We start from the raw sequence: 27,184 nt of genomic DNA on the forward strand, positions 1-27,184 counted from the left end.
TGGCCGGGACTGAAAGCTTCTGCGGGAGAAGTGGGACAGAGGGCGGCATGTAAGACTGCAGTATTAACTCCATGGAGAGGAACTGGGATGCTGATCAAGATTTGGCTTCAAGTGGCATCTGCAGGTAGGGGAGAGTCACACGGGGAAGACAGTGCCTTAGGAAGGTTGCCGTGAAAACGGGGAGGAGGAAGGGTTGGCGCGCAGGGGCTTTGGGCAGGAAGAATTTTTGGAAGCTGGATGGTGGAGCTGAGGCACAAGGTAAGCTTGGGGGATGGAATTGAGTGATGACAAAGGCAGGTTCCAAGTTGGGATTGACTTGGAGATGGTCTAACTATAGGAAGGCGCGGGCCCTTTGCATGGTACCCTTTCCTCAGACTTTCACACACTGAGAGTCCCTGGAGAAGAGGTATGAGAACTTGACTCTCCAGCAGACCACTGCTGAGCTTGGGGTGCTGAATCTGCCCCCTCAACCCCAGTCATACGTAGTGTATAGGTCTGGTCTCTGGTGCTTCCTCTTAAGGAAGTTTCCCTGCTTACACAGAAGGAAGGAGCATTGTTCTCTGAGCCTTTAGCTAAAAGGCCTATGAAATAAATAGTGCCGGGGTTACATCAGGAGAAAATGTCCTTCTTTAGCAAGTAAGAGACACTCAGCCCCATGGTTTTCCAACTTTCCAGAACCTTCGAACACAGTCTTTAAGACTTAAGATGGAGAAAGGCCATTATCCATCACTGAACCTTTAAGACAGAAGATGGAGAGAAAGGCCACTAAATAAGGCTTGAGACTCAGCGAGTCTGGATGGTCCTAATGGGTTTCCTGGTGGAACTGGCGAGGCAGAGAATCCAGAACCAGAAGGCCAGGTTTTACTCTGAGGCTGCTGTTTACCATAACCTCGCAGTCTCCTCCCAGAGAGAGAAGAGAAATCATAGTACCCACCCTTGAGAATTATTGTGCAGATTTAGAGTTCTAGGAAGAGCACCTGAAACAGAGTGAGGATTCAATAATTGTTATCTATTATTACTGTGGTGCAGTGTGATTCAAGCAGGCTAAAATAAGACATGAAGGAGCACTGGTCTTAGGTACTGAGGAATATTTTTCAGGAAACATCGCAGAAAAAAGCCCTAGCCCACCCCACCTTTTCTGATCTCAGCAAGGTTCTGCTTTTATCTTTGGTCAGCAGTCTCCTGTGCTCACACATGTGCATGCACACATGTGTGCACACACCGCTGCCATCTGTGTGGTGCTGGCCCAGGTCCTGGCACGATTCCAGGTGTTTCTTCTTTGCAGCATTTGGAGAGCTGCTGACCTTGCTGGGGAGTAGAAACAACCTCTGCCTCATAGGTTCCCCCCAAAGTGTGTTCCACTTGCTTCCCAAGGGCCGGCAAAAATTACTTATCTGAAAGTGCACAGTGGATTTTGATTAGAAGATCTAATGCATCCAGAGGAGTCTGTGTCTTTTGGGTCATGTGGGCATTCCAAGCCCAGATTGCACCTGCACGGGCAGCAGAGGGCCCCATGACCTGGACCAATGGTGGTAAGCCCATGGCGTGCATGCCCCAGGGGGCTGTTTGTGTCACTGAAAGCCCTAAAATGTTCTCCATCACTGAACCTAGACCAACGGCCACAGACTAGAAAAGTTCTATCTTCTCGCATCAGCGCTACTAACGACAGAGTTGGGTCTGCTGGTCCCAGAACAAAGCATGGAAGCTGTCTTGTTTACTATGTTAGTATTTGTATTGCTGGCTGAGGACAGCAGCAAAGGTACATCATGAACCTTTTGAACTATACTTTCAGATGCCAGTTGGTAAATTAGTGCAGTTTGGATCCCTGGAGTTGAGATTTCCTTAGAACTAACTTTTACAATTTAAAGAACTATTGATTATTCTGAGATTGTGGTCTTTTCTGGTGTTAAAGTATCCTTTTATGGAATTATGATGGGACTTTCAAAAGCATATTCTTTCCTAAAATTTTTTTAAAATGTCATAAAGCTAACAATGGTTCTATAACATTTTTGTTTTATTCATGCAAAAGAATCCAACACGTGGAGACCATTGTCTAACACTGAAGTTGACATTTTAAATTGAATAATATGCAAATTAAAGTTAAGTAACCCCTGTAGGACAATGATGTCCAGCAGAGATACTAAAAATTTTCTAGAAACCGTGTTTTAAAAAAACCCAAAGAAGCAAGTAAAATGTAATGATCTATCTTGATTACTCCAATATATCTGAATATTATCATTTCCACATGTAATTAGTGTGAAAACAGACTTGTGAAATATTTTACATTCCTTGCCATACAAAGTCCATGAAATCTTGCATACAGTTTACACCTACTGTCTATCTCCATTAAGTCTGGACATACTGCAAATGCTCAGTAGCAACATGAGGCCAGGGGCTGCCGTGTAGGAGTGCCTGTGTGGAAGTCTCTGAGCCATAGTCAAATGAGATTTAGCCCTTCTGACTAGTTGGGAGGTGCTGCTCATCTTTCACAGGACTTTGGTAAAGAAGAAAAGCATGCAAGCTTTTAAACTTAGCTGAATATTTCTGGAGTAACAGAAGTTAAAATCACTCCAAAGACACCAAACATAATCCAGAATGTCATCCTAGCACCACCTTAGGCCAGATTTCCCTGTGCTCCCCCACCCTTTCTCCCTAAATCAGCTTCTAGGCTCTTCTTCTGCTCTACTTATTTGTCTAAACTTCTTTTTACTGCATTCTGGACCTTGATTTTTGCTAACTACAGCGCCCTTGTGCTTGCGTTGCCAATACCTTGGCCAAGGAGTTTGTCCCTTCTGTCTCATGGAAACCTCACCTGATTCTGGCCCATTTATCCATCCGTTCATTCTTCAGATGTCTGTCATGTGTCTCCTGTGTTTAGTCACCGACGTAGACACTGGGGTTAAAACTATAAATAAGTCTTTGCTTTCATTGTAGCAGCAGTCAGTAGAGAAGACAGAAAAGTGATTTTCCAGCAGTGGGTAATACATTGCAGTAGTGGAGTGAATGCATAGCCCAAAGAGGTGCACTGGAAAGGCCTTGGGAGGTCAAGAAATGCTCCCCATGGGATGTAACTTCTAAGTCAAAGTTAGAAGTGGAAAAAATAGCTAGGTTTCAGAGAGCGTATTTCAGGCTGTATTAGTATATTCTCCATCACTGTGACCAAAATACCTGACATGCACCACTTAAAGGGGAAAAGGTTTATTTTAACTCACAATTTCAGAGGTTTTATTCCATGCTTAGCTAGATCCAATGGCATGGCAGAAGAAAGCTGCCCAACTCATGACAGACAAGAATCACAGAACAGGGAAGAACAATCCAAGAGGAAGGGGCCAGGGACCAGACGCCTTCTCCAGACCCAGGGCTCCCCCACACAGACCCAGGAGCATGCATTACTAATTTCCTGGGTGACTTTCAACCCATTCAAGTTGAAAATTAAGATTAGCCATCACAGGGATACATGGGAAAGAGATGATACCTACCGAATCCAGAAGAGACAAAGAGCAAGTCAAGCAGAATGTGGCTAGAGTTTAGAGGGAATGGCAGGCCGGGGGGAAAAGGGCCTTTTAGTCTAAGCCATGACTAGGAATCTCAACTTTGTTTTGTGATCGGTTCAGCAGACTTGAAAGGTATAAAAGACGCAGTTTTAGAGAAATCATGCTAGCTACAGTGCCCAGCATAGATTGGAAAGGGATAAAGCTAGTTAGGAAGTTGCTGCAATTATTTAGAAAAGACATGTTGGGAATGTAGAGAAACATCCTCAGAGGGTCAGCAGTTAGCAGTCTTGGGTGCTAACTGCAGACACAGAAGCAGAAGACGGGTGAAGAAATCATTCATAGGTACATTCAGGAGAAAATGTTCATCCAGATGCGCTTCAGCGCTGGGGTCATTAGCAAGCACATGGGGAAACTGAAGCTTTGGAGACAAGTAAGATGATCCAGAAAGAAGAAGGACTGAGAGAGAATGACCTAGGAGATAGTGGTGGGAATAACAGAATTTAGGATGAGGGAAGATAAGGAAAATCCAAAAGAGCCTAAGAAGAGGCTGGCTGTGCTGGATTACCTCACCAGGGTCAGAGACTGAGCTGAGCACTTCATGAAATGTGGGGCTGTTAATGCAAAGATAAAGGCCACACAATTTCTAATAGATGTGACAATATGGAGAAGCTATAGAGTCCTTGCTTGGAGTATTGTGGCAGGCAGAGGCCACATGAATGCAGTGATGGCTCATCATGTTGGGTGGGCTGGGTCTGGAAGCTGGGGCCTCTTTGTCCGAGTGCCTCAAGGAAACTGAGTGAGTTCATTTGCTAAGATCAAAGAGAGTTTAGCTCTGCTGCTAGAAGTTGGCCTTGGGCAGGCAGTTCGCTGTGCTGGCCCCTGGTTTACCTCATGTATAAAAAAGGAAGCAACTGGTGCCCGTCTTCTCTAATCATGGTTCTGTCTGGTAGAATATGTATTATTTCACTAAATGTGTAATATCGCAGTAAGTATTTGAGTTCTCATGCAGTATGAAGGATTGTGTTCTAGAAAGAAGAAAAAAGTTTAGAGAAAAGGATAGGGCAGGTTTTGAGATGGACGTTTGGTAAATAGTAGGCTAGAAGAACTCTTAAAACCTTTAACAGGCTCGTGCAGTGGTGAATCATCAAAAAGGGTGCTAATGCAATATTTATCTAGTATTTCTCATTTACCAAACTTATTTGAACCTTTTTTAGTTTTTCACCAAGTATGCATAGACATCACCCATGGAGGAGACTCAGCTGTCCTTGCAGTTCATTGCAGCTACCTAGGACTTTGTTGGAAGGCAAGGAGGAGTGTCCTCAAGCTGATGGCAGTCCAAAAGTAAGACCCAGAGATTGAATTTTTAAGAAAAACTGGACAGTATAGTCTCACATAATGTACCCCTTTCCTAGTCCTAGTTTGTCAGGACAGACCCCAATGGGCATTCTAACACTGCCAAAAGAAAAGACTTACTGACTTCTGGGGCCACCATTTGATCTATAACTTACAATTAATCAAACAGCATAAGTGGTTTAAAAGTGTCAAGTTGTAGGTTTTCTTAAAAATCCCATGTTACTAAAGCTGAAAAAAAGTCCAGAAAGGATTCTCCAAGGAAGATTCACTTCCAAGCAAGAAGTGAATCACAGACCCTGAGCTGGTTCATTTGACAGAGACTCAACCACAACTGTGATGGTGGTTAGGTGCAAGGGATTGCATATGGTGGCCTTAATAGGCCCACACTGAGACCAAGTGTCCTGGCCATGACATGGTGCTCTGGAAAGAGAGGAATGTCTGTGGTAGCTTCTAAGATGACCTTTCTTAACTGGGTTTCTGCAAGAAACTTCAGCCCTACAGTCACAGGACACCTATTGTGTGAAACAAATCAACTCCTTTCCTATGCATGTGAATGGCCCTAGTCAGATAACATCCTTGGGAGAAATGAGAAAGTAATCACTCAGGTAGTAACTTCCCTCTGGATTAGGAGCTCCAGGACCCCTTAGTGTCATCATCTTGTGAATAGAGGCCAGCAGAATGGAGATAAAGGGTCCCGTGAGGCTCTGGGACCACAGTGTGATGGAGAAGAGGGGATTAGGAGTTAGGGATCGGTTGCATGGCTCTTTTGGTAAGTATAGTACCAAGGGAATTGCCTTTCACCCAGAGGAGTGAGAAACTCTGCTGGACATTTTTAGGTACCTAAGTGCCTGTCCTTTTCATTTATTAGTGTATAAGCAAGTTATCCTAAGCAAGTTAGTGCTTTAAAATTCGTCATTTGTCATCTCATGGTTGCTGTAGGTCAGGAACCCTGGCATGGCATAGGTGAGTTCTGTGCTTGGAGCCCTGGCATGGCACAGGAGTCTGTCCTATCAAGGACTCATTTGGAGCCAAATTCATCCTAGGGCCTGAATGGGAGAAGATCCTGTTCCAAGCTTGCTCATGTGGCTTTCAGTGTGATTCAGTTCTTTGAATGGGAATGGGGAAGCTGGCCAATGTGGCAGCTTGCTTAATCAAGGTGTGCAAGCCAGTCTTGTGCAATCTAATCACAAAAGTGACACTCTGGGAAGCTGAGGCAGGAGAATCACAAATTCAAGCCCCACCTTGGCAACTTAGTGACTTAGTATATCCTGTTTCAGAATTAAAAAACAAACAAACCAAGAAAACAAAACTAAAAAGGGTTGTGATTATAGTTCAATGTGAAAGCCCTGTGTTTAATCTCTAGTACTGTTCCACGCACTAGTGATATTCCACCACTTTAGCCATATTCTGTTCCTTAGAAGAAAGTCACCAGGCTCATCCATGCTCAAGAGAAGGTGAGGATTCTGAGCCATCTTTCAACCTGCCCACCACAGTGCCCAACTAAATTTCTAAGAAGTTTACTTTCTAGGGCCAGGGATTTAGCTCAGTGGCATAAGTGTCTGCCTGGTAAGTGCAAGGTCATAAGCTCGATCCCCAGTACCAAAAGAAAAAAAAAGTTTACTTTCCTGCACTAGCCTGCTTATTGCTTTCTGAGTGTACTAGAATTTAATAATATAGAATGAGGCATTGTAATGGGGTAGCAAATCTCAGTATTACTTTTAGGGTCTTGTAAGAGACAGGAATTCTATAACACGAGTGAGAGAAGGTGGCTATTGAGGCAAGAAGTTGGAGCAGTATATGTTTATGTGGAAGAACAAATTAATCTGCATGTGAAATCCCAGTGAAATTGACATGAAATAAAAATTTCATGCCTTCCAGTGTATCAGTGTTGCCCATGAAATGAGATTAAAAGGAATTTCTGATTTTACAGTTGTCAAATTGCTTAGTTTTTCTCTTCTGAAGAGATGAGTTCATGCGAACCTAGGGGTCAGTCATAGAGTTGGCATTTTATATATTTTTTTTCATATTCCATTTTCTTCTAGCTGAGAGCAGGTATCCTTATATAAGAACAGAGCCTGGGATGGATTAGATGTTCTCAGCTCCAAAACAGTGTAGTCTGTGATTCTGAAAGCGCATAGCAAGTTCACTGTCCCCTGTCCTGGGAGAACCAAGAACTGAGCCAAGAGCTCCCTCTACATATCTTTTGCACATAAATCAGCGTTACGTTGGACACGTCTGGCCAAGAAGGAAGGGAGAACGTGGAAGAATCATTTGAGGCTTCTTCTGAGCTATTAACACAGAGAGAGATGTAGTCAGAAGGGGTAGGGGAATCTACAGAGTACTACTCCTTTGGGGACAAGGTACTGTCTCCCCGGAAGATCATCTCCCCTGGATGTCTTAGGTCTGTGCTTCCTTTTGCCTCACTGGCTATGGGGTTTAGGGAAATAGAGCATATGGAGGAGATAACTTATCCACGACCTCAGCCTGGGTTTGACCTTTGCAGTGTGCTCTGGGTGTACAGGACCTGGGAGGAAATCCCACGTTCTGTTTAGGGACAGACCTTCAGGAACTGGCCCACCCAGCGCATTCCCTGAGATGCATCTTCCTGTCCTGAAGGCTCCAGTACACTCTGTGGGAGCCCCTGTTAGAATGTCCCCTGAGTGTCTCAGCCAGCAGTTTCCTCATCTTTCTGTCACCACTCAAGAGTGGCAGCTTGTCTCTCTGGGCAAGTCCCTGTGGTTTCTAGAGCTCAGTAGAAATTGCTACTCTGCAATGTAATTTGAACATGGGCCCATTGGTGCCACAGTACCACAGGGAGCCTGTGTAGTAGACCTGGGTAACGGCAGGGCAGGGCTCACATGAGGGTGTTACAGTACGGGGCTCTAACCCTGGGTCCAGCAGGCCTGGACTCTACACTCCTTCATGAGCTTCAGAGGCCACTTAGTCTCTGTGGTCCTCAGTCTCCTCAGCAGTGACTCTGTAAAGCAGTGACCACCTCACAGGACTCTTGTGAACTTTAAATATGCCAGGAGCTCAGTACAGTACTTGGCAGTGAGGCTTCAACAGGTAGGAATTTAGACACATTCTATGGGGTGGATATAGTCATCACTGTAAACCAGGAAAGTTATGCCTTGTTCTCAGGTTTGGGGATAGCATGCAGTGACAGGAGGGCCATGTGTCTTATAGACAGAGAGCCAGGGTCCCAGCCCCAGCCCTGGCTCCTGCCAGGACCATCAAGCAGTGGGACCACCCGGAGCCTTTATTGCTTATTGATAAAATGGAAGTGGCCATGATAATCATCTTCCGTATAGGCTGCTGTAGTATTTTATAAGCTTGGGGAATAAAATAAAAGGCATTGTATACATAATCACATTACTAGGGGCTGGGGATTTAGCTCAGTGTCATAAGTACCTGCCTTGCAAACAGGCAGTCGTGAGTTCGATCCCCGGTACTGATAAAAAGAAAAAAATAAGAAACACATTACTGCAATCACTGACAGTGATGGTCCCTGAGCTTTTGAATGTACCCAAGTTGCCACATATTTGGGTGCAGGAGATGGCAAATGGGGAGAGGAGAGAGGGACTCACCCCTGCCCCATCAGGCCTCGAGGTTGGATCTCAAATACCACCCCGGAAGCTCAAGCCAGTGACACTGGACACCCCAGAGGCTGAGCATCCAGGAGATACATTACACCCCACCTTGGGGAAATTGAGATGTTGCTGAGTCTTTCTTGGAAAAGGAAAAGGAAAGAATAAAACTAAGAAACCAGCAGTATGCTGTTCAGGAACTGCTGTTTCCCACACTGCAAATACCCTCCCCCCCACTTCCTCCTGGTTTCAGGGAGCCAGTGTGGAGCACCTCCCCCAAGCCACACTTTCCTGCTCACAACTCTTCTCTCCAGTAAAAACTCTGAATCTTTAATAAATTATCAACATGCTTTCTTGTCCATCTGCCGGCGCCAGACCTCGGTGCCGGCCGCCTTCTCCGGTGCCCTTGTGCTCCTGAGAGATCTTGCTGTTTGATTAATCTTTTAGGTTCTCCCGCAGAAAGCCCACTGTCTGGGCCGACTCCCCCCTGGCATCTGGTTTAAGGCTGTTTCTCAGCCTCAAGCCCTTGTTTCTAGTCCCCTACTTGGCTGCAGGCCAGTCCTTGTGTGATGGGTGATGGGCGATAGATGATAAAGACCTGAGCACAGGACTTGGGGACCAGTAGGTCCTGCCAGCACAGCACCTCAGGCTCCTTGCCTTGGACCAGTGAGTCAAGGGGCTTTGGGCCCCTCTGACCACACTTATCCACCGGGGGTGTGGCCTTGAGTGAGTTCTGAGTCTCAGTTTCCCTCCTCTGCAGAGAGGAGGCTCTCACAGGCTATTGCAAGGGTCAAATAAGACAAAATGTCAGCTGTAGCAGGGACAAGAGGACAGTCCGGTGAAGTCCTTTGAGCCTATGTGGATGAGGCTTGGCCCTGCTGCCTTCTGTCCCTAAACCTGGACCTGCTGGGGGAATTTCTGGGCTTCCTGGCCAACCTCCAGGTAGGGCTTGAATCCTTCCCTCATAGTTACAGGAGACAGTCATGCAGGTTCCAGATAATGCCTCTGTGTCACCCGTTCTGTCCAGGTATGGGAGCTGAACTGGGTCATTTCCGAGATCCTTTCCTTTGCTGATCTGTGACCGTGAGCCTAGTAGCTCTGCGTGGCGCATTGCATGGAGCCTAGTAAATCAGCACAGTGCAGTGCGTGGAGCCAGCTCAGCTGCTTTCTAGATGTGATTATAATTCCACCTCCCTTGTCCTCAGCACCAATTGCTTTGCCTGCATTATCTGCAGTCTTCACCAAAAGCCTGGGAGGGAGAGATTTATCCACGTTTTACAAGTGACAGCATTGAGGCTCAAGGAAGGTAAATGTCATGCCCAAGGGCACACAGTCTTCTCTGTACAGATCCAGATTCAAATCCAAGTATCAGATCCAAATTCCTTTCACTACCATTGATGAACCCTTGTTGGACCCTCCCCCAGCCCTCCTCATCCCTTATCTGCTGTTGGAACAGGGGAGAGCCATTCACCTGAGATCCCTTTCCAGCCCACAAAGGATCCAGCTCTGCCCATTGGGAAGACCCATCTGCAGACGAGGAATAGTGCTAGAAATAATGCTAGTTCCTATTTGGAGGCACCCATTACTGCCTAACATGTTCATAATTTAGGAGAAAATATCTGCAAGTTAGACATTATCTCCAGTTTCCTGAGACATATTAAAGAAACTGAGGCTGAGACATAGTAGTCACAGGTAACACAGTGACATAGTCTCACCTGCGAAATAGTATTTGCAACATTCTGCTCAAATTTCCCACACTTAAGAGAATATCAGTTGTAGTCAAAGCTCCTGATGGCTGATGCTGTGACCCCTTTAGCAGGATAGATTTAGGCCAAGCCATTTCACAGCTGAGCCCCCAGCAAACCAGAGAGGTATGAATGAGTTGCTCCAGGTCATGTACTAGTGGGTGGGGTGCAGAGCACCAGACCAGGAGCTTGGAAACTGCTATAACTTGGTGTCTGTCTGTCCATCCCTACTTCATCGGTGAAATCTTGCAGCTCCTCCTGCACGAAGCCTTCCTCACCACCCCTCCCTGACTGTGTGTGCACACTTCTGTGCCATTGTGCATCAGTACACTTGCCTCCCCAGCTGGTGTCTCCAAGACAAGAACCGTGACCCCCTTTCCCAGAAGCTCTCTGAGCACCTGACAGCCTGCAGTACTGCTCTCCCTCAGCTTTCCCCTGTATAACTGACACCATGAAAGCTGAGACGAAGGGCCCCACTGCCTCTAGCACGTGGAAGGGGGCACCCGCTCCAAGGCAGTGTCTAGGGTGTGGGTCACAGCAGCATGGAGAAGCTTGGGGCTTAGTCACTGAATGTGTCCCAAGACTGTTCACGGTTTCTCCTAGCCTCTCAAAAAGACCAGGAGTCTCTGCAAAGCTCCCCAACTTATTACTCCCCCTTTAGAGGTGGATGATTACCCTCACCCTCCTTGACTTGCACCCTATTCATCCTGGCACTGAGCGTGCTCACTGTGTCCTCCCTTGGCCAAGCCCCTGCATGCCCTTATGAACTCTTCAACTTCTCAGTCAAGGTTCCCTGTCCCACCTTCCCTCCCCCTGCCCACTGCTTCTAACACTGTCAGGGTTGTGTCAAAAGATAGGCAAGTCCAACGCCTCTGTGGCACTGTTGAAAGGCATTTTCCCTTCCTTTTTATAATTGTTTCTATAATAAATCACCCAGGATTAAATATAATGGCTTAGAGCAACAAAAGTCAGGGCTCCTCTTCACGGTATTTGTGGGTCAGGAGCTTGGAGCATCTTGGCTGGGCATTTGCAAGCTCAGAGTCCTGGTTAGGTGCAATCAGAATGTGATAGCAGCTGTCATCTGACACGTTGGCTGGTGGACCCACTTCTCAGGTGGCTCATTCACATGGCTGGCTAGTTCATGTGGGTGTGAGGAAGGTGGCTTTGTCTTTTCTCTGCCTGAGCCTCTCTAGCAGGGCTGCTGAGTGTCTTCACAGCATGGCAGCTGGCTTTGCTCCACATGGTCAAGGCAGAGGCTGCAGAGCTTTTATGATTTAACCTTGCAAGTCACCCATTCACCATGTCCTGTTAGTCATGGGCGCTGCCCTGAGTGAGGGAGACAGGCGACTACAAAAGGGTGCGAAGACCAGAAGTGGTTATCAGGAGAGGCCATCTGGGAGGCTGGCTGCCACAGCTTTTAAAACCACACAACGATAGATCTTCAGCCTTTCCTGATTTTCTCACTCCCTTTCTCCATCCATGGGGATCTGATGTACTTAAATCCTGTTCTGCGGATGCAGAGCTGGACAAGGCCTTGAATCTTTCCCTAAGGGAACTCACAGTCAAAATCGGAAGTCTTATCGAAGAAAATCCTAGGAAAGAGAAACTTTCTGAGTTAGGAAAGCACAAAGGACAGGTTAGTACCTGTCAGGGGGTATAGAGTACTTTTGCAGCAGAAGGGATATTTGCTTTGTGTCCCAAAGGATAAATAGGAAAAGGGAGGTTATAGTCCTGTGAGCAGTGGCAGAGAGTTATGTCAGCATGGAAGACTAATTGCAAAAGGCCTCAAAGACTGATCTGGAGCTGGACTTGGGAGGAGAGCCCGGCAGAGCCACGGGGTGGACAGAACAGGGCTGGCAGGAAGACTGGAAAGGAGGCAGCTATTGCCGTGGTGGAAAGATGGCTTATGCTGAAGTCATAGGATGGGCAGTGGGAGGGGTGTCCCCAGGAGCTGGAACTGACAGGATATGACTGGGAGGGCAGGGAGGCCTGCAGGCTATGACCTTTCCACTCATTACCTCTTCCTCAGGGACCTCCTTCCCTAACTCCTGCTTCTTGTGATGACCCACACCCAGTACCTGCTCTGATCCTAAGTCTAGCAACCCAACTATCTCTGCACCACCACAAGCTTGCAGTGTTTGCTTCCTTAGAACAAAGCCTTCAAGGCATCAGGACAGCCACAGGGCATTGGGCCCACTGACTGGGGATCTTAGGTCACAGACCTCTTTAAGGATCTAGTGAAACTATGAATACATCTTCCCAGAAAAAAAAGAAAGGCACATTTGCACAAATAGTTTGCAAACAATTTTACAGGGCTCAGTACCCTGGAAGCCCAGCTCTGCCCCAATTAAAGCCCTGGGAAGATCTGGGAAAAAGAGAGCAAATGTCTGACTTCCCACACATCTGTTATTTACTTCCTCTTCTGCTCCTCCCACCTCACCCATCATCAGCAACCCCTTAAATTGCAAGAAGCAAGAGACAGCATTCCCCCAGTGATGGCCCTGGCTGGTACCAGCCTCGCTTGGCAGGTTTATTTCCATTATTATAGTAATTTTCGGGCTGCGGGCTACAATTTTCACTTGCAGCGAGGTATCAAATTGAAATTACCCCAGATGTAATTGCCATACAGAATAATCCCAGACACATGGAAGTGAATGCTTTCTCAAGATTGGGCTTTAATAGTACACCAGGGCTTTAGGACTCTGCCTCCTTTAAACAGCCAGATTTAAGGGTGTGGCAGGGGTCCAGGGGTCAGCACAGTGTGTGGTAAGCTGGATCTGGTGTCCAGGACTCTACATGAAGAGACATCTGATGGTGGCATGAACAGGAAGGTCTAGAGGGGCACAGACTTGGGGATGGTACCCAAAATTTAGAGGCGGGTTAACGTAATTACTTGGAATCACCCTGCACTAACTCAGGCATATACCAACTATGACATTTTATTTTTCTTTGAACTTTTGGGTTAGTTTGGCTTTAAAGCCCAGTTTCCTCCAAAGTGGAAAAAACTCAGCTTCAGTCATTCTTGGAACCCAGCTATGTGGGGGAGGCCCCACAGATGCCAGGGGCCCCACAGATGTCTGTGCTGGTAACCACCTTTATGCCCATTCTCTCAGCCCTTTAGATCTGCTTTGCCCCTCGGTCTTACTCATCTTCCATTTCCTTTTCCAGATGCACACTGCTGGGATATCACACAGACCTTCCGCCCACCAGCATCATCATCACGTTCCACAATGAGGCGAGATCCACCTTGCTTAGAACCATCCGCAGGTAAGGTACCCGCCCCACCTGTGGGCTAGCACTGGACCAGCACTTGGTGATGGTCTGTGCCCATTGGGAAGTGGCGGGTCATGAGAATATTGGGTATTTTGGAGTGTGTGTCAGGAGCTAGTCTACATATCTTATGCATCCAGTTGGTTATGCCTCACATCCCAGTGAGGGAAGCCCTCATCCCATTTACGGGGAATCAGAGGCCTGTGGCATTAGTGCCTTGCAGAAGTTTGCAGAGAGTAGAGAAAATAGTTTTAGGGCCCTAGCCCTTTACCTTATACAAGACCACCTGGATGGCGTGTGTTCCTATTTTCACAACTAATGGAGCCCTGGAGAGGCTGAGTACCTGCTCCAACACCAGCATCAGGCTGGGGCCAGGCCCAGGTCCTCCATGGGCTACCCCTCCCTGAACCAGAGCTCCAGAGCTTCCCACCCATCTGCCTTGAGTTCCAGCTCTGTTCTCCTTAGACCACTCTGACCACCCTTGGCATCAGTCTGTGTCATGCATGATCTATAAATGGCCTCATGGATGCTTCCTGAGCACAAGTCCCAGTGCCAGCCCCAGAAGAGACACGCTCCAGAACACAGAGTTGGCACCCAGAAGAGACACGCTCTGGAATACCTGCACCAGGTTCTCAGAGCTCCCTGGCAGTTTTAGCTCCCTTTTCCCCATGCCATGGTTTCCTGATGCCATGGAGAAGAAATAAGATTAAATGTGGGCCAAAACATTACAAGCAGCACCGTAGAACCTCTAAGCATCTCCATCAGACAAGCCACACTTTCCTCCTTCCAGGAAGCCCTGGGTGAGGGACTTACGCTCTGCAGTGGACTCATCCTGATGGAGGCCCCAGATCTTCAGCTCTACCCATCACTAAGTGATGAATGTCCATCATGCAGGGCCCACGTGTCCCTCAGACACCCTGACATGATGACCCGCTCAATTATGCAAAGGGTCAGCTCTGTCTGCTGCCCAGATGTCTTTTGTACTTGACTCACTGGCCACTTCTACCAGCTGCTGGCCCTGTCCTGGCTTCCACATTCACCCAACAAGCCACCCTATTCAATGTTTGTTTCCCAGCAAGGCAATGGTTCTTAACAAGAGTATGTGCCAGCTCACTGTCAGGCATCACTGTGAGTGTCACTGTAGCTTAATAAAGTACCTTGCTGACTTGTAAATCAGAATAGGTATTTAGGGGAGGAAAGAGATAAAGGGTTCGCTGATTTGGTTGGGTTTTTCTTACTACGGGAAAAGGGAGTTGCTGGGTCTCCTGGCACAAGCAGATACACCGTGGAGCAGAGGCAGCCGATTCTAATGCACCGGCCTGGAACCTGCCGCTGTTACCATTTACTGGGCACCAGAGCACCTTCATGAGCAAACCCATGGAGCCTCGGGTGACACTGCCTAGGTCGTATCTGGGATGTGTTTGCCAGCTGTTGCCATGAGAACATCATTGGCACTCCAGAGAAGCTCGTGCTCTCCACACTGGCCTCTCCTGCCCTTTAAGAAGTTTTTGGTGTCCACATGCACAGCCAACACACACACACACACACACACACACACACACCAGCAAGGACGTCCTTCAGTCCTTTCTCTGCATGTCCCTGTTCTGTCACTTACTGCATTTTTCACAGTGTGATCTTCGGGAAGCTTTTTTATTCATCTCCTAGTTTCCCTCCCTGTGGCTCTGTTGGTTAAACAGGGAGGTGGGAATACTGATCCTACTTAGCACATAGAACTGTTGTGGGTTAATTCAGGTAGACGACCGAGACCTGTGCCTGGCACAGAGTAAATGTTTAATCAATGTTACTACCTCTCTGTAGCTGCACGGCCAGTGAGCATTCTACAGAGACCGTGGGGCACTCAGAGGGTCAGAAGATCTGGGTCAGGTCCCAACCCTGCCACCTCCTAGCAGTGTGACCTGGCAGATTATTAACCACATGTGTAACTTTTCTCACAACTGTCTTGGACAGTTTGGATGTGTTATAACATGGAGGGGGCGCCCAGGTGCCCTAAAACTTTGTTTTATGCTCCCAAGGTAGCTGCTGTCCACAAACTTTCTCTTCAGCTCTGAGACCTCAGCTTCTTCTTTCTCTTTCTGCTGCTCTTGTATGTAACAATAACAAAGATACTTAAAAATAATGGCTTTTATGGCCTGCAGGACACATCCTCCCTTTCCCTTCCACTGGAGCTCCATGCTGAGCCTGGTGTGGTGCCTGTGGTGAGCAGAGGCTGGGACCTCAGAGCTGGAGAGCAGAGGCTCCAGCCTCCTTGGGCTGCTGACTTCCCCGGGGCTAGGGGAGCACAGCCCCAGCTCCTCTGTCCACTAGGTTGGTGGAGTGCTGCCCCCAATTCCCCGCATCCTGCACCCAGGGACAAAGTTTAGGTCCCAACAGCACCCTGAAAGCATCTTTGAAGTTCCAGACCACCAAGCTGAGAGTCATAGATCATTGTTTTGTTTTTGTTTTTTGCCTCCATGGCACTCCAGATGTAAACCAACCCCCAAGCTTGATCCAGGTGTGATGCCCAGGGGCCCTGAGATCCACATGTAAACACCAAGTGCTTCCTGCATCAGCAGGCTGGGTGGAGAGGAATTTTAGAAGTGGGTATGAGAAATCTACTTCTAGAAACTTTTGTTCCTTAAGGTTCTGTGCCTCCCTTCTACTCCTGGGTACACAAATAATTCACTAAATGTTGAGGGCATACAACAAAGAGTAATTCCTAATTTGATTTCAGTCATCCATACCACTTTAATTTGAAGAATTCTGAATCTGTTTGCCACCAGGTTCTCATAAGATTGGCTCTTACAAGATGCTGGAAAAAAGTAGGGAGGGCTGGGAATAGGGTTTCAGATCCAGGCAGGGACCTGATGGGGTGTATGGATGGGGTGGGGCAGAGAATCATAGTCTTGACTCATTAAGGACTTACACGAGGAGAAAGGAAGTCTGCCCTGAAGAATGAGTCATCTTAAATCATGTCACTGAAAGTCCTTGTGCTTATGTGAGAACCAGTGCTGTCTTTCTGGGGCACCCTTCAGCCCTACACCTCCCCAGGGGCTCAGGAGTGTATACAGTCAATCACTTTGCTCATTGACTATTCTCACCGTTGTGTATTTTTGTTGTTGCTGTTCTGTAATATCCCAGATCTAGAGGGGCCCTTTGTCTGGTGCAGATGGTTCAGAATTTGGATTCGGGGGCTAGATTTGCCTAGCTCTTCCTAGACCGGTTGTGTGACCCTGTACAAGCTGCTTAGTTTCTCTGCTTCAATTTCCTCTTCTGCAGAACAGGGACTTCCGGTACTAACTTGCTGGCATGATTGTGGAGAAGACTGACACTAAATGCAGATCGCTAAAGGACTGGGAGCAATGCCTGGGACCTAGGGAGCTTGTACAGGTGGTGACACCCCAGAGCCTCCACCCTGGAGATAGTAGTGTTCTGAAGTGGCAACTGTCTAACAAAATCAGATGTTGGAATCTCCTGGTAGTCTTATTAAAACATGGTTTCAGAGCATCTGATTCAGTATGTCCAGAGCAGGGCCCAAGAACTTGCATTTCTGACAAGTCCCCAGATGACAGTGATGCGGCTGGCTTAGGGATGGGCTTTGAAAACAGCTGCGCATCGTGCCCGTGGCTATCAGTAGCTTCAGCATTTCTTATCCTTGGTGTCCCCAGCCTGGGGGAAGCTACCATGTGCCACGCACTGTGTTAAGCCTCTTTCATGCTGCAGAGGAAATACTGGTGCCTTAAGTCTCAGAATAGACTGGAGCTCTCCTGCAGGCAAGTGGGGTTGCCCAGACATAGTAATTGAACCCCAGTGTGTCTCACTCCAGAACTCAACTGTCAGTGGCCTCGGGTCTTCATTCAACTGGTATTTATGGAGCATTTGATAAAACTTGCCTGCATATAGCACTGTGGAGTTCATGAAGCAATTTCAAATACATCTCCTCATTTCATACGCACAAAAGCCTGTGAAGTAGGTCAAGTATTAATATCAGCTGCTTTTACAAGGGAAAGGTAATTACAGAAAGAAAGGAGGCTGGGAGCGAATGGGGGCCTAGTTCTCTTGCAGCATGGCTAGTAGGTAGTGAGGCCACTCTGCTCTGTGAGTTCACACTGTGCTGCTCTCAAGGCCCCTTGGCGGGCCCCACAGTTAGGTTGCAGCTGGCAGAAAGCGAAGGTGCAGCTGCCCCTCTACAGAGAGGTGAGCTGCTGATAAGAGACTGACTTCCAGAACAATCCCAGGAGAGTGTGGCTCATACTGTGTGTGCCAATAAAGTGAATGCTTATGCCCATGCTGAGCACTGTAGGACAAAAATGGGGCACCCAAGCTGGGTGAAGCGGAGAAAAGCCTGTGCTAACCAAGCCCTGGGGGAAAGGGGTTTGTTTTGCTGCAGAGGGGCTGATGGGGGTGTGAGCAATCGGGGTTTGGGTGGGGAGAATGAAGTAGAGTGCAGAAGGGTGTCCTGTGATGGCTGGTACAGTCCAGGAATGCTTTTTGAGAAACCATGGGAGTGTGCAGAAGTGAGATAAGGCCCCGAATTAACAGAGACCCAGCTTTGGCCCTGGAGTAGAGATTCACCCACCAGGCCTTGGAGGATCATCCAAAACCAGGTCAAGCTAGGTTCCCAGGGCTGGAACTGGCCTTCTCCTTTCACAGCCACCCCAGGCACCCAGAGCATCTGCCCATCTCAGGCCCTGCCAGCCCCAAGCCACTTTTAGGGAGACCCCACCGTCATTTCAATTGCTCTGAATAAAGGAGCAGAAACAAGCCAGGTGTTACCAGGAAATGGTCTAATTAGCACTTACTGCTGACGATTCTTTTTTTTTTTCTCCTGTTTTAAACCCTGGACATTTTTTATTCACTAATCATCCCTCAGTTCAACCAGCGCAGAGCTGCACGAGATTTACCTTTTGATGTTCACAGGCGAGAACTCTTGAATTTCAAAGAGCCAGCAGGGATTTGGGGGAATCGAATGCAGAAGCTACAGCCGTAATCAAACCTCATTAGAGGTTATTCTTCAAGCAGGTTTTTTCCTCTGTCTGCCTCCCTCTCCCCTCCCACCCTGATTAGGGGGCTGGTGGTTTGGGTTTGCTGTGTTTTCTTTGGGACAATCATGCTGAGCTGAGCAATCTCCTCCTACCAGCCTCTGTGGATGCTGCAGTCCCCTACCCACCCGTGTCCCCTCCTCCCTATAGACTCTGAAAGCAGGTTTGGGGCCTTGTGTTGGGTTTCTCTCCACCTTACACTAGTTGCCATGGTGAGAATTAAGGCTTCATAAATAAAGGTAGCTTCAGGCAAAGTTCCCCTCCAGGAGAGGCTACATCCTGCTTAGTTAGGCGGCTGCACCAAAAACAGGCTCAGAGTGGGCCTCAGAGGAGAAATGCTCACGGTGCCTCCCCAGTTCCCATTCTGAACCCCCTTCCCAACCTCCATGGGCTTCTGGGTTTCCTGTGATGGCTGGTACAATCCAGGAATGTTTTTGAGAACCCATGAGCTGTAGGGGTGAGATATGGCCATCACGATCAGCCTGGAGCCCCCAAATTAATACAGAAATCCAGCTTTGCCCCTGGAGTAGAGATTCACAGCACAGGAGGGCATAACTAACATACGTTCAATTTAAAAAATCATTAATGATGCACAAAATAGTGATAATTGCTCTATTTATCATCCCTTAGTTACACTTAGCCACATGTTCCACTAAACGCCTCATATACATTTTCTCCTTTAGTTTTTTCAACAGCTCCATGAAGTAGATACTCCTATGATTATCTCCATGCTATAGGCAGGAGACCTCGCTATAAAGCACTAAAGTAACTTGCTCAAGTCTACACAGCCCTTGGCGAGTAGCCGCTGGACCACAAGTTTTCAGAGGGTAGAGCTCACTTCTCTGTGTTCCTCATTCTGTGGCCAGCACAAGGCACACAGTAGCTGTGCACTCAACATCCCTCGAAGGAATAGTTCCCAGCCAAGACACTATGCTGGCTCTCGGTGATACAGAAAGAAGTCAATCAGGCTCCTGCTGTGGGGTGTCACCATCTAGAGGGAACTGGTGAGGCACAGAACCAACTGCCAAAATCAAGAAGTATAAAAAGCATGGGAGGCTCCCAATGCAAACTGCTGAGGTAAAAGCAATTAATTCTCACTACGTAGACTGGAAAACTGTTAAGAGAGGAAGTGACATTTGAACTGGTCCTTGTGGATAGCATTGAGCTGTTTCAGGTAGTCAGAGAAGAGGCTCTCAGTTGTGAGTTAGCAGGAAGGATGTGTCCAGGTACTGGCTTTGGATGTGGGGTACATGGGAATGTGAGCCCCCTTCAGCTGGCAGGAAGCTATTGGGGGCATGCCGAGGAGTTGGGGCACTGGGAGGGAAGCTGCTGTGGGTTTCTGTCACTTTAGTTGCATTAGTGAGCATCTAGAGGCTCAATATAAGTCTACAAGGAGGCCTGCACCTGGGAGATGATGGAGCCGGTCAGGGCTGCTGCAGTAAACCAGACAGAAGAGACTGAACCAGGGCAGAGGTATGGGAGGTGAAAGTGAGGTCAGCAGCGTTTATTTTCAAATAGACCCAGCCAGACTCGTTCCTAGTTTGACGAGGGATTTCAGGAGAGAAACGGTTGTTGGGTTTGTTGGCTGAATTTCTGTCTGGGTGGCTCAGTGGGTGGTGTTAGTGTTCACTAAGATGGAGAAGGCAACATTTCATCCCTGCTGGCTCACACTGGTGAGCAGTGTGACATGATGACAGGTTCTTTGGTAGCTCTGAGCCTTCACACAATACAATGATGTCTATTTAAACCTCGGGTTAATATTTGGCCACTGGAAGTCATAATGATTTCCCTTCTTTCCCTCTCACAGTGTGTTAAACCGAACCCCTATGCATTTGATCCAAGAAATCATATTAGTGGATGATTTCAGCAATGACCGTAAGTAATATCACTCACTAGCAATGTAAGCACAAATGGCTGGTCCCATCCCTGTGTAACAGGCAGAATGATGTCCCCTGATTTTCTGAGGATGGCAGGAAGCAGAGGTTGGCAAGAAGCATGGAAGACTGAGTATCTGTGCCTGGGCTCAAGGAGATAAACCTTCCACTTGAGAAGCAATTTCTTGGATTCTGTGCTGTCAGTTTTCAAGGACCTGACTAGCTAAATCTTCATTGGGTTGGCTGGTGTGTGAGTGCGTTTGTGCACACACATGGGCACATGTTTGTATGCCTATGAGCACGCTGTGTGTGTGTGTAGCCTACATGTGTACATGTGCCATTGCACCCTGAATCCATATTCCTGGATGTGGGAAGAGACACCAGATGTTCAGTGTATCATCACTAGGACCCAAGACCAAAAACCGTGCCCGTCACTAGAGACTCCTGATCCTAATGGTGCATTAGTCTGCCGATCTGAGCTGAGGCTAGCAGCTCTTTCCATTTCATTCCTGGGGAAGTCTGACTGGGCCCTGTCTTTGGGATCCTCAGTGGTACATCCCCCCTCCTGGCCATAACACAGTGAGACTGCCTTCCAGTCTCCCAACATGCTGGTCATCACCATCTCCTGTCTCTTACCTCCCTTAACCATCCTAGCAAAGCATATTTATACTCCAGATTCACTTTCCCCAAGGAAAACATGCTATGATGTCCAGACATCTGTGTATGGAGCTTGATAGGCACAGTAATTACAGAAGCATTGTCAGGGTTCAAGTGTTGGTAGCTCAGTCCCTTCCTTTCAAAAGCCATTGTCCCAGCAGCCTGAATGCAGCTCGGTGCAGTCAGCCACATCCAGGTGGAACCATGTCTTCCCGCTGGGGAACCAGGGACAAAAAGATGGCACTGGGGACAGCTCCAAGTCTCAGGAGAGCAGAGCCACTCACACCAGCCCAGATGCTAGGGGCTACTGTGCAAACGTTGGCAACTGACCCTTGTGATTTGGAATCACAGAGAGAAATGCAGAGGTAAACCATAAGACTCAGGGTAAACAGATCTGTACCCCCAGTTCTGGAGCTCATTGATCTGCTTTTCCACTCCAGTGCAGAATAGCACAGAAATGGGGAGACCTAGGGAGTAGCCTGGCACTGAGGCAAGAGAAGGAAATGCTGTGAGGTTGTTCTGGGTAAAATGGCTTAGTGGTTAGAGCCTGGGCTCAGGAGGCAGACTGCCTGTGCTCAAGTTCTATGCAAATTGTTAGCCTCATGTGTATCAGTTTTCTTGTCTATAAATAAAGATGATTAAGTAGTATATGTGATTTACATGGGGATTTACTATGTTAATACGTGCAGAGTACTTAGGACCTTACCCAGAGGATGCTATAGAAGACTCCTCCATTGCCTGTTAAGAGCCCAGAGCAAGCAGAGAGGCCCTGGTTGGTAAACAAATGAAGCAAAAATGGTGGAGCTCGGTGTGGAGTTCAGAGCCAGGGAACTGGAGAGCTAAGGAGGTGATGGGGCAGTAGGTCAGGTCCTAGGAGGGGTCTCTCACCCATCACGGCACAGCATGCTGCAGGCTGGAGACCATCCTTCCACTACACAGCTCTTTGCACGGAAGAAGCTGTCCAGTCTGTTCACACAGAGCCTCTGCAACCTGAAAACAAAGTCCCAAATGTATTTCTTCCGTTCCTGGCCTCCTAGCAGTTTGGACCAGACCCACTGAAGTGAACAAGACTCTGATCTCATTGTTTAATGATCAGAGGAGAAATGTGCCAAGATTTCAGACTTGTAAAATTTTCAAGCAAGTATATAGGTGATCCCTGGGGCCAACCCGCTCCCGAGAGGCCCTGTTGGGCTCACTTGGTCTTGAATGAGCCACCTTCTTGTACAATGAACAGCAGTGGCCGGCAGTTCCTTCCATAGCCCAGGCACTCCCGGGAGTCGGGACCAGACTGCGGCAGGAGCGGGGACAGTGAGCAGGTCTGGCCTTCTGACCCTTCACCAGCCTGCAGTTGCACGCCTGGGCTCTCACTGTGTAACCTTTGTCTTTGCAGCTGATGACTGCAAGCAGCTTGTCAGGCTGCCCAAAGTGAAGTGCTTACGCAACGGTGAGCGGCAAGGTAGGTCAGTGCTGCCCCCAGGGCTCAGGCGTGAGGGGGGAGCGGGGCTGGGAGGTGGCTGGTGTACATCTTGGCATCCAAGGGGGCGTGGGTGGTCTCTGTGATCTTACTGCATGACAGAGAGCACTGACATCCAGCTGGTTGTTTGTCCTTGATGCAGGTCTGGTCCGGTCCCGGATGCGGGGTGCTGAGATTGCCCAGGGTACCACTCTGACATTCCTGGATAGCCATTGCGAGGTGAACAGGGACTGGCTCCAGCCCCTGCTGCACAGGGTCAAAGAGGTGGGTGTGGCTGAGGAGCCGAGCTGAAGTTCCCACCTGCTTCCTCTGGAGGCTGGGCAGGATACAGAGTGTGCCCACTTCACAGATGAGGAACGAAGGCAAACCAGCTTGCCCCGGTCACACAGCAGTCAGTGATGGGGTGCGGACTGGTGGGACTGATCATAACATCAGCCCCTGCAGGCCTGCAGTTTGGGCTTCCAGGAGTGCTATGTGACACTGAGTTTCCTGGGCCCCAGACAGCAGCAGGTTCCAGAAAGGAAGCTGTCATCGGTACCTTTGATGGGGAATAGGCAGCAGAATGAACCAGGCCTCATGCCCAGTTCCTGAGGCGCCTGTCTCCCTCCCACGCACGTGTCACCCTTTCTTAAGGTCCTGCACCAGCAGGAAACCTTGCTGCTGAGGGATCTGGAAGTCCTTGCCCTGCTTGGCCCTTCAGTTGCTCTAAAATTCTGTATGTCTAGGTTACTTCTCTGGGAACAGAAAAGATTTAATTTTTCATATTCTAAAAAGCCCGCTCACTTTTCTGCTGATCCACAGAACACACTTAACGTTATGTAGACAGTGGTGTCGAACCTCTGGCACACGCATGAATTGTATTTCTTTTAAGACAAATGATGTTAATGTAATTTTTCTAAAGTGAAACTGGGGTATTGAGGTTTAATTAGAGTCTGCGCACTGTGTGGTAAATAAGGAGGTTTGGGGCTACAGATTGGGTACTTGCCTCTAAAAGGCTGCCCACCACTGTGATCGACACTGGTGTTTGTGCTGTGTATCGCATTTCTTGAAATATTGACTTGAACAACCATCCCCATGAGGTAGGGATGATGTGTTTGTAATGTACCCATTTCACAGATGAGGAAACCATTTCAGGACTATTCTATAACTTGGCGATATCCCTTAAATGGTACCTCCATCTCAAGATGCTTGGGAATCACCCGTTTGTAGCATGGTTACTTCTTGTTCTTTGTAAGAGCAGCTCAACTCCTGCCTATATGGTGACTGATAGAATTTTCAGTGTGGAAGGAAACCATCTGACAGGATTTTGGCCGGCTGAAAAGATAAGAAGTATGAAATAAAAGCGACCTTTATTTTAAGAATGTGGGGAGAGACCACCCTGATCCTCCGGGGTCTGGCATTCTCTCCGCCAGACATGTGGTGTGGGGACATACATGTAGCTTAGGTTTGGGGGTGGTACCTAAGGGGCATTAGTGATGCACAGGTAGCCCATTGGTATTCATTTCAAGCCACTGCTGAATTACCTAGGGGCCGGAAAGATGACCTCAAGATAGAGCCCCTTGTTTCCACCTCCAAGACTATACAGACTACAGTGTCCTGTCTGGAGCAAAAACCTTTCAGTGACAGTACAGGGGACAAAAGACCAAAGTGTTCAGAAGGGAGATGGGGAACCTTCCCAGGTCTTGGCGGGTTTACCAAGTTCCACGTGGGTCCTAAATGGTAAATCCCACCGGTGACAACTTTCCTGAGGTTGGGAGGGGTCATTGCCTTTGTGGTGTTTAGAAAATTCCTCCTTTGACAGTGGTGAAGTGGTCTGAGCTGGGAAATGCTAGGTCATGCATCTGGGCACGCGGCTCTGCTGAATGTGCCCCTCCATCTACATGCCAATCTGCAGCCCCCACCCCAACACAGCATGCTTGTTCTCTACATGCCCCTGGCATTCCCACTGCCCTTCCCATCCCTCCATGCCCTTCCCTGCTCTCCATTAACCTTCTGCTCCTTAGGGATTTATCCAAATCGCCCCTCCTCCAGAAAACCTTTCCTGACCGAAGTCCTGGCAAGGGTCACTCCAGGCAGTAAGTACTCACCACAGGCACATGTCTAACAGATAACAGACCTAGTGGGGTGCCAGCCCTTCCTGGGGCCACTCCAACTGCTATGGAGTAGGTACTCAGTGTTTAGAAATGATAAGAAACCAGTTGTGTGGAGGTGGTGAGACAGTTGGAATCAGGAGGAAAGCAAGCTTACTTCCTGTCCCTAAACTAATTAGCAGGCTTTTGTTGAGCAGTTATTTACATAGCACTGGAACAGGCTGTGTAAAAGGAATTCACACCTACTTAGAAAGTCCCCCCACTGACAGGGAAGGAGGTGACCACAAGAAGAGAGGTGCAAACTCTAGGAACAAGGAAGTTCTTTGTGAGGAAGAAATGTGGGAAACTCAGTGGGTGGGGACCTTTGCCTTTCTGGAAAGGTCTTTCTGCTTGTGAATTACTGACAACAGCCCAGGGCCAGTGAAGTCCTGCTTCCACCACTTGGAAGCTAGGGAGACCTGGAGTGTGCAAACAATTGAAGGTCAAGGGAGCAGAACACAAGGCAGGCTCAGGAATCTAGGGTGCTAAGGTGGGGCGGTGTTGGAAATAGCATCTCTGTCTGTGGCAACTTAATACAAAAGAGAGGACGTGTTGCTGACTTAAACGAAGACCTTATGAAAAAGAAGCAGATTTGAAACCCAGGAATAGAGTATAATAGAGCTTTTTGAGAGGCTGAGGAAGAGAAGGCTGGAACCTCTCACTTTCCATCTCCAAACCCACAGTCAGTGTAGAGGTCTTGGAAAATACAGTGGTACCTCAGTTCATCAACAACTTTTGTTTGCAAACAATTTGGTTTGCAAACAAAAATATTCACCAAATGTTGTTTTTGTTTGCAAATTCTGCATCTGATGCAAACATGACCATGGCCTGCTTTCCTGCCCAAATATAAACGTGGCCATGGTTTTCCAAAAATCACTGAACAAATTAAGTTTGTAAACCGAGGTACCACTGTTTAAGACAAGGAAAACTCATCAGTCAGCATTCTATCAAGTGACAGTAAACACTGTTAGCATTTATTTCCAATTAAGGTCTTTTACTCTTTCAGGAGAATGTCTTTTTATATAGTTGTAATTAGATTGTATTGGCACAATTTTGTATCCTGCTTTTTTCTCTTACACATAGGCATTTTCTAGGCAGTGTCTTTAAGGTAATTTGCCCCTTACCCAGAATGGCAGATGTTTCTAGTGCATGCTGAGCAACCAAAAAAGAAGATCATACAGCTGGGCTCTGGAGAGACTGAGGCTGCTCTGGGTGTGATCAGGGCACTGACCTGAGTCTGGGAGAGATTCGTTCAGCACCATGTCCAAGCCCTTTGGGGGCAGCCATTATAGCAGGGGACCCAGCCAACAGAGCCACACGCATGTGTGTCATTAAATACACAAAGCAAAATTTACCATTTAACCCATTTCAAAGTGAACAATTCAGCAATTTTAGTATGTTCACAGGATCATGAGACTTTCACCAAAATTTAATTGTGAAACGTTTTCATCACCTCAAAAGGAAACTTCACACTCATTAGCGGACATTTTTCCTTCTCTTCTTCGCCCTGCCCCTGACAAACACTAATCTACTCCTGTCTCTATGGCTTTGTCTATTCTGTACATTTCATATAAATGGAATCACCGAACACGTGGCCTTTGGACCCTGGCTCCTTCCATTTAACATGCAAGTGTCCTAGTGTGTGCCGTAGATGTATCAGTATTCAGTACAATGACCTATAGTATTCTGTGGTGTATATGGACTACATTTTGTGTATGCATCCATTGATGGGCGTGTAGGTTGTTTCTGCCTTTACCTTCTAGTGCAAATCCCTTTTTCCCCCCTTGGAGAGCCTGTTTTTAATTCTTTGGGATATGTAGACAGAAGACTAGAATTCCTGGGTTACATGGAACTTGATGTGTCAGCACAGGGACACCCCCAGCCCCAGGCTGGCTGTGTCCTCACAGGATGTGTAAAGGGAGCCTTGCTTTCTTGGTGTGACCTTAATGAGCCTATGAAGTCCTTCAGGTCCCAGTGGCTCTGAGCCTATCTCAGAAGCCTTCCGCACCAAAAGGTCTTGATCCTGCATATGAGGTCGACCTTAGCTGCTTACCTGCTGGTTGGGCAAAGCCTTGATCACCTCCCTGAAAGTGAGTGCTGCCTTTCTGCTGCTAAACACTTTTCCTTTCTTTCTCCTCGTCCTCTTCTTTTTCATCCTCCTCCTCCTCTTCTTCCTCCTCCATCTCCTTCTCTTTCTCAGGAGTCAGTCAGCCCCAAGACTGAGCTCAGCCTCACACGCTAAGCTCCCTTCTTTCCACCACTGTCTGAACTAAAACTTTCATCGCAAGGAGCTTAACCAGACAAGCCCCAGAACTGGGTCAGGCTCTGCCCTTCACAGTGGCCCCCAAGGGGTGCAGCGATTTCCCTGCGCCCCTCCCTTCTGATCCTCTGCAACAGCTCCCTGAGACAGCTCCGTGGGGGCAGGGAGTGTGGGTGCCTGTCTGTGTGTCTTGTCTCAGCACAGAACATGATTTGATCTTGTAAGGGGAAGTGGAAATTTTAAGCTGTAATTGGAGTTTGGGATTTTCAAAAATAGAAAGAGATAAGAAGAAGGCTGGCCTT

The 27,184-nt window shown here is 47.9% G+C and overlaps 1 protein-coding gene and 1 long non-coding RNA gene across 3 annotated transcripts in view; one reads left to right on the forward strand and one right to left on the reverse strand.

Annotated features, from left to right (window-relative positions):
* Window positions 1-27,184, forward strand: part of Galnt14 (polypeptide N-acetylgalactosaminyltransferase 14) — a 212,719-nt gene that overhangs the window by 147,858 nt on the left and 37,677 nt on the right. The window contains exons 3-6 of the mRNA XM_063230269.1: window positions 13,348-13,446; window positions 20,296-20,363; window positions 22,410-22,475; window positions 22,636-22,757. Of these exons, the coding sequence (XP_063086339.1) occupies window positions 13,348-13,446; window positions 20,296-20,363; window positions 22,410-22,475; window positions 22,636-22,757 (355 nt within the window). The remainder of the gene's footprint in view (window positions 1-13,347; window positions 13,447-20,295; window positions 20,364-22,409; window positions 22,476-22,635; window positions 22,758-27,184) is intronic.
* LOC134471418 (uncharacterized) lies at window positions 1,997-26,886 on the reverse strand. 2 transcript variants are annotated; one of them, XR_010040901.1, is made up of 3 exons: window positions 26,676-26,886; window positions 21,908-22,009; window positions 1,997-11,771 (listed from the first exon to the last, which is right to left on the reverse strand). It is a non-coding gene; the product is annotated as an uncharacterized LOC134471418 (long non-coding RNA). The 2 variants fall into 2 exon arrangements; XR_010040902.1 differs by having other exon boundaries at window positions 21,726-22,009.

Source organism: Cavia porcellus, unplaced genomic scaffold (genome assembly GCF_034190915.1).
Source record: "Cavia porcellus strain 051 isolate PalLab524CR breed Dunkin Hartley unplaced genomic scaffold, mCavPor4.1 scaffold_1, whole genome shotgun sequence".
NCBI lineage: Eukaryota > Metazoa > Chordata > Mammalia > Rodentia > Caviidae > Cavia > Cavia porcellus.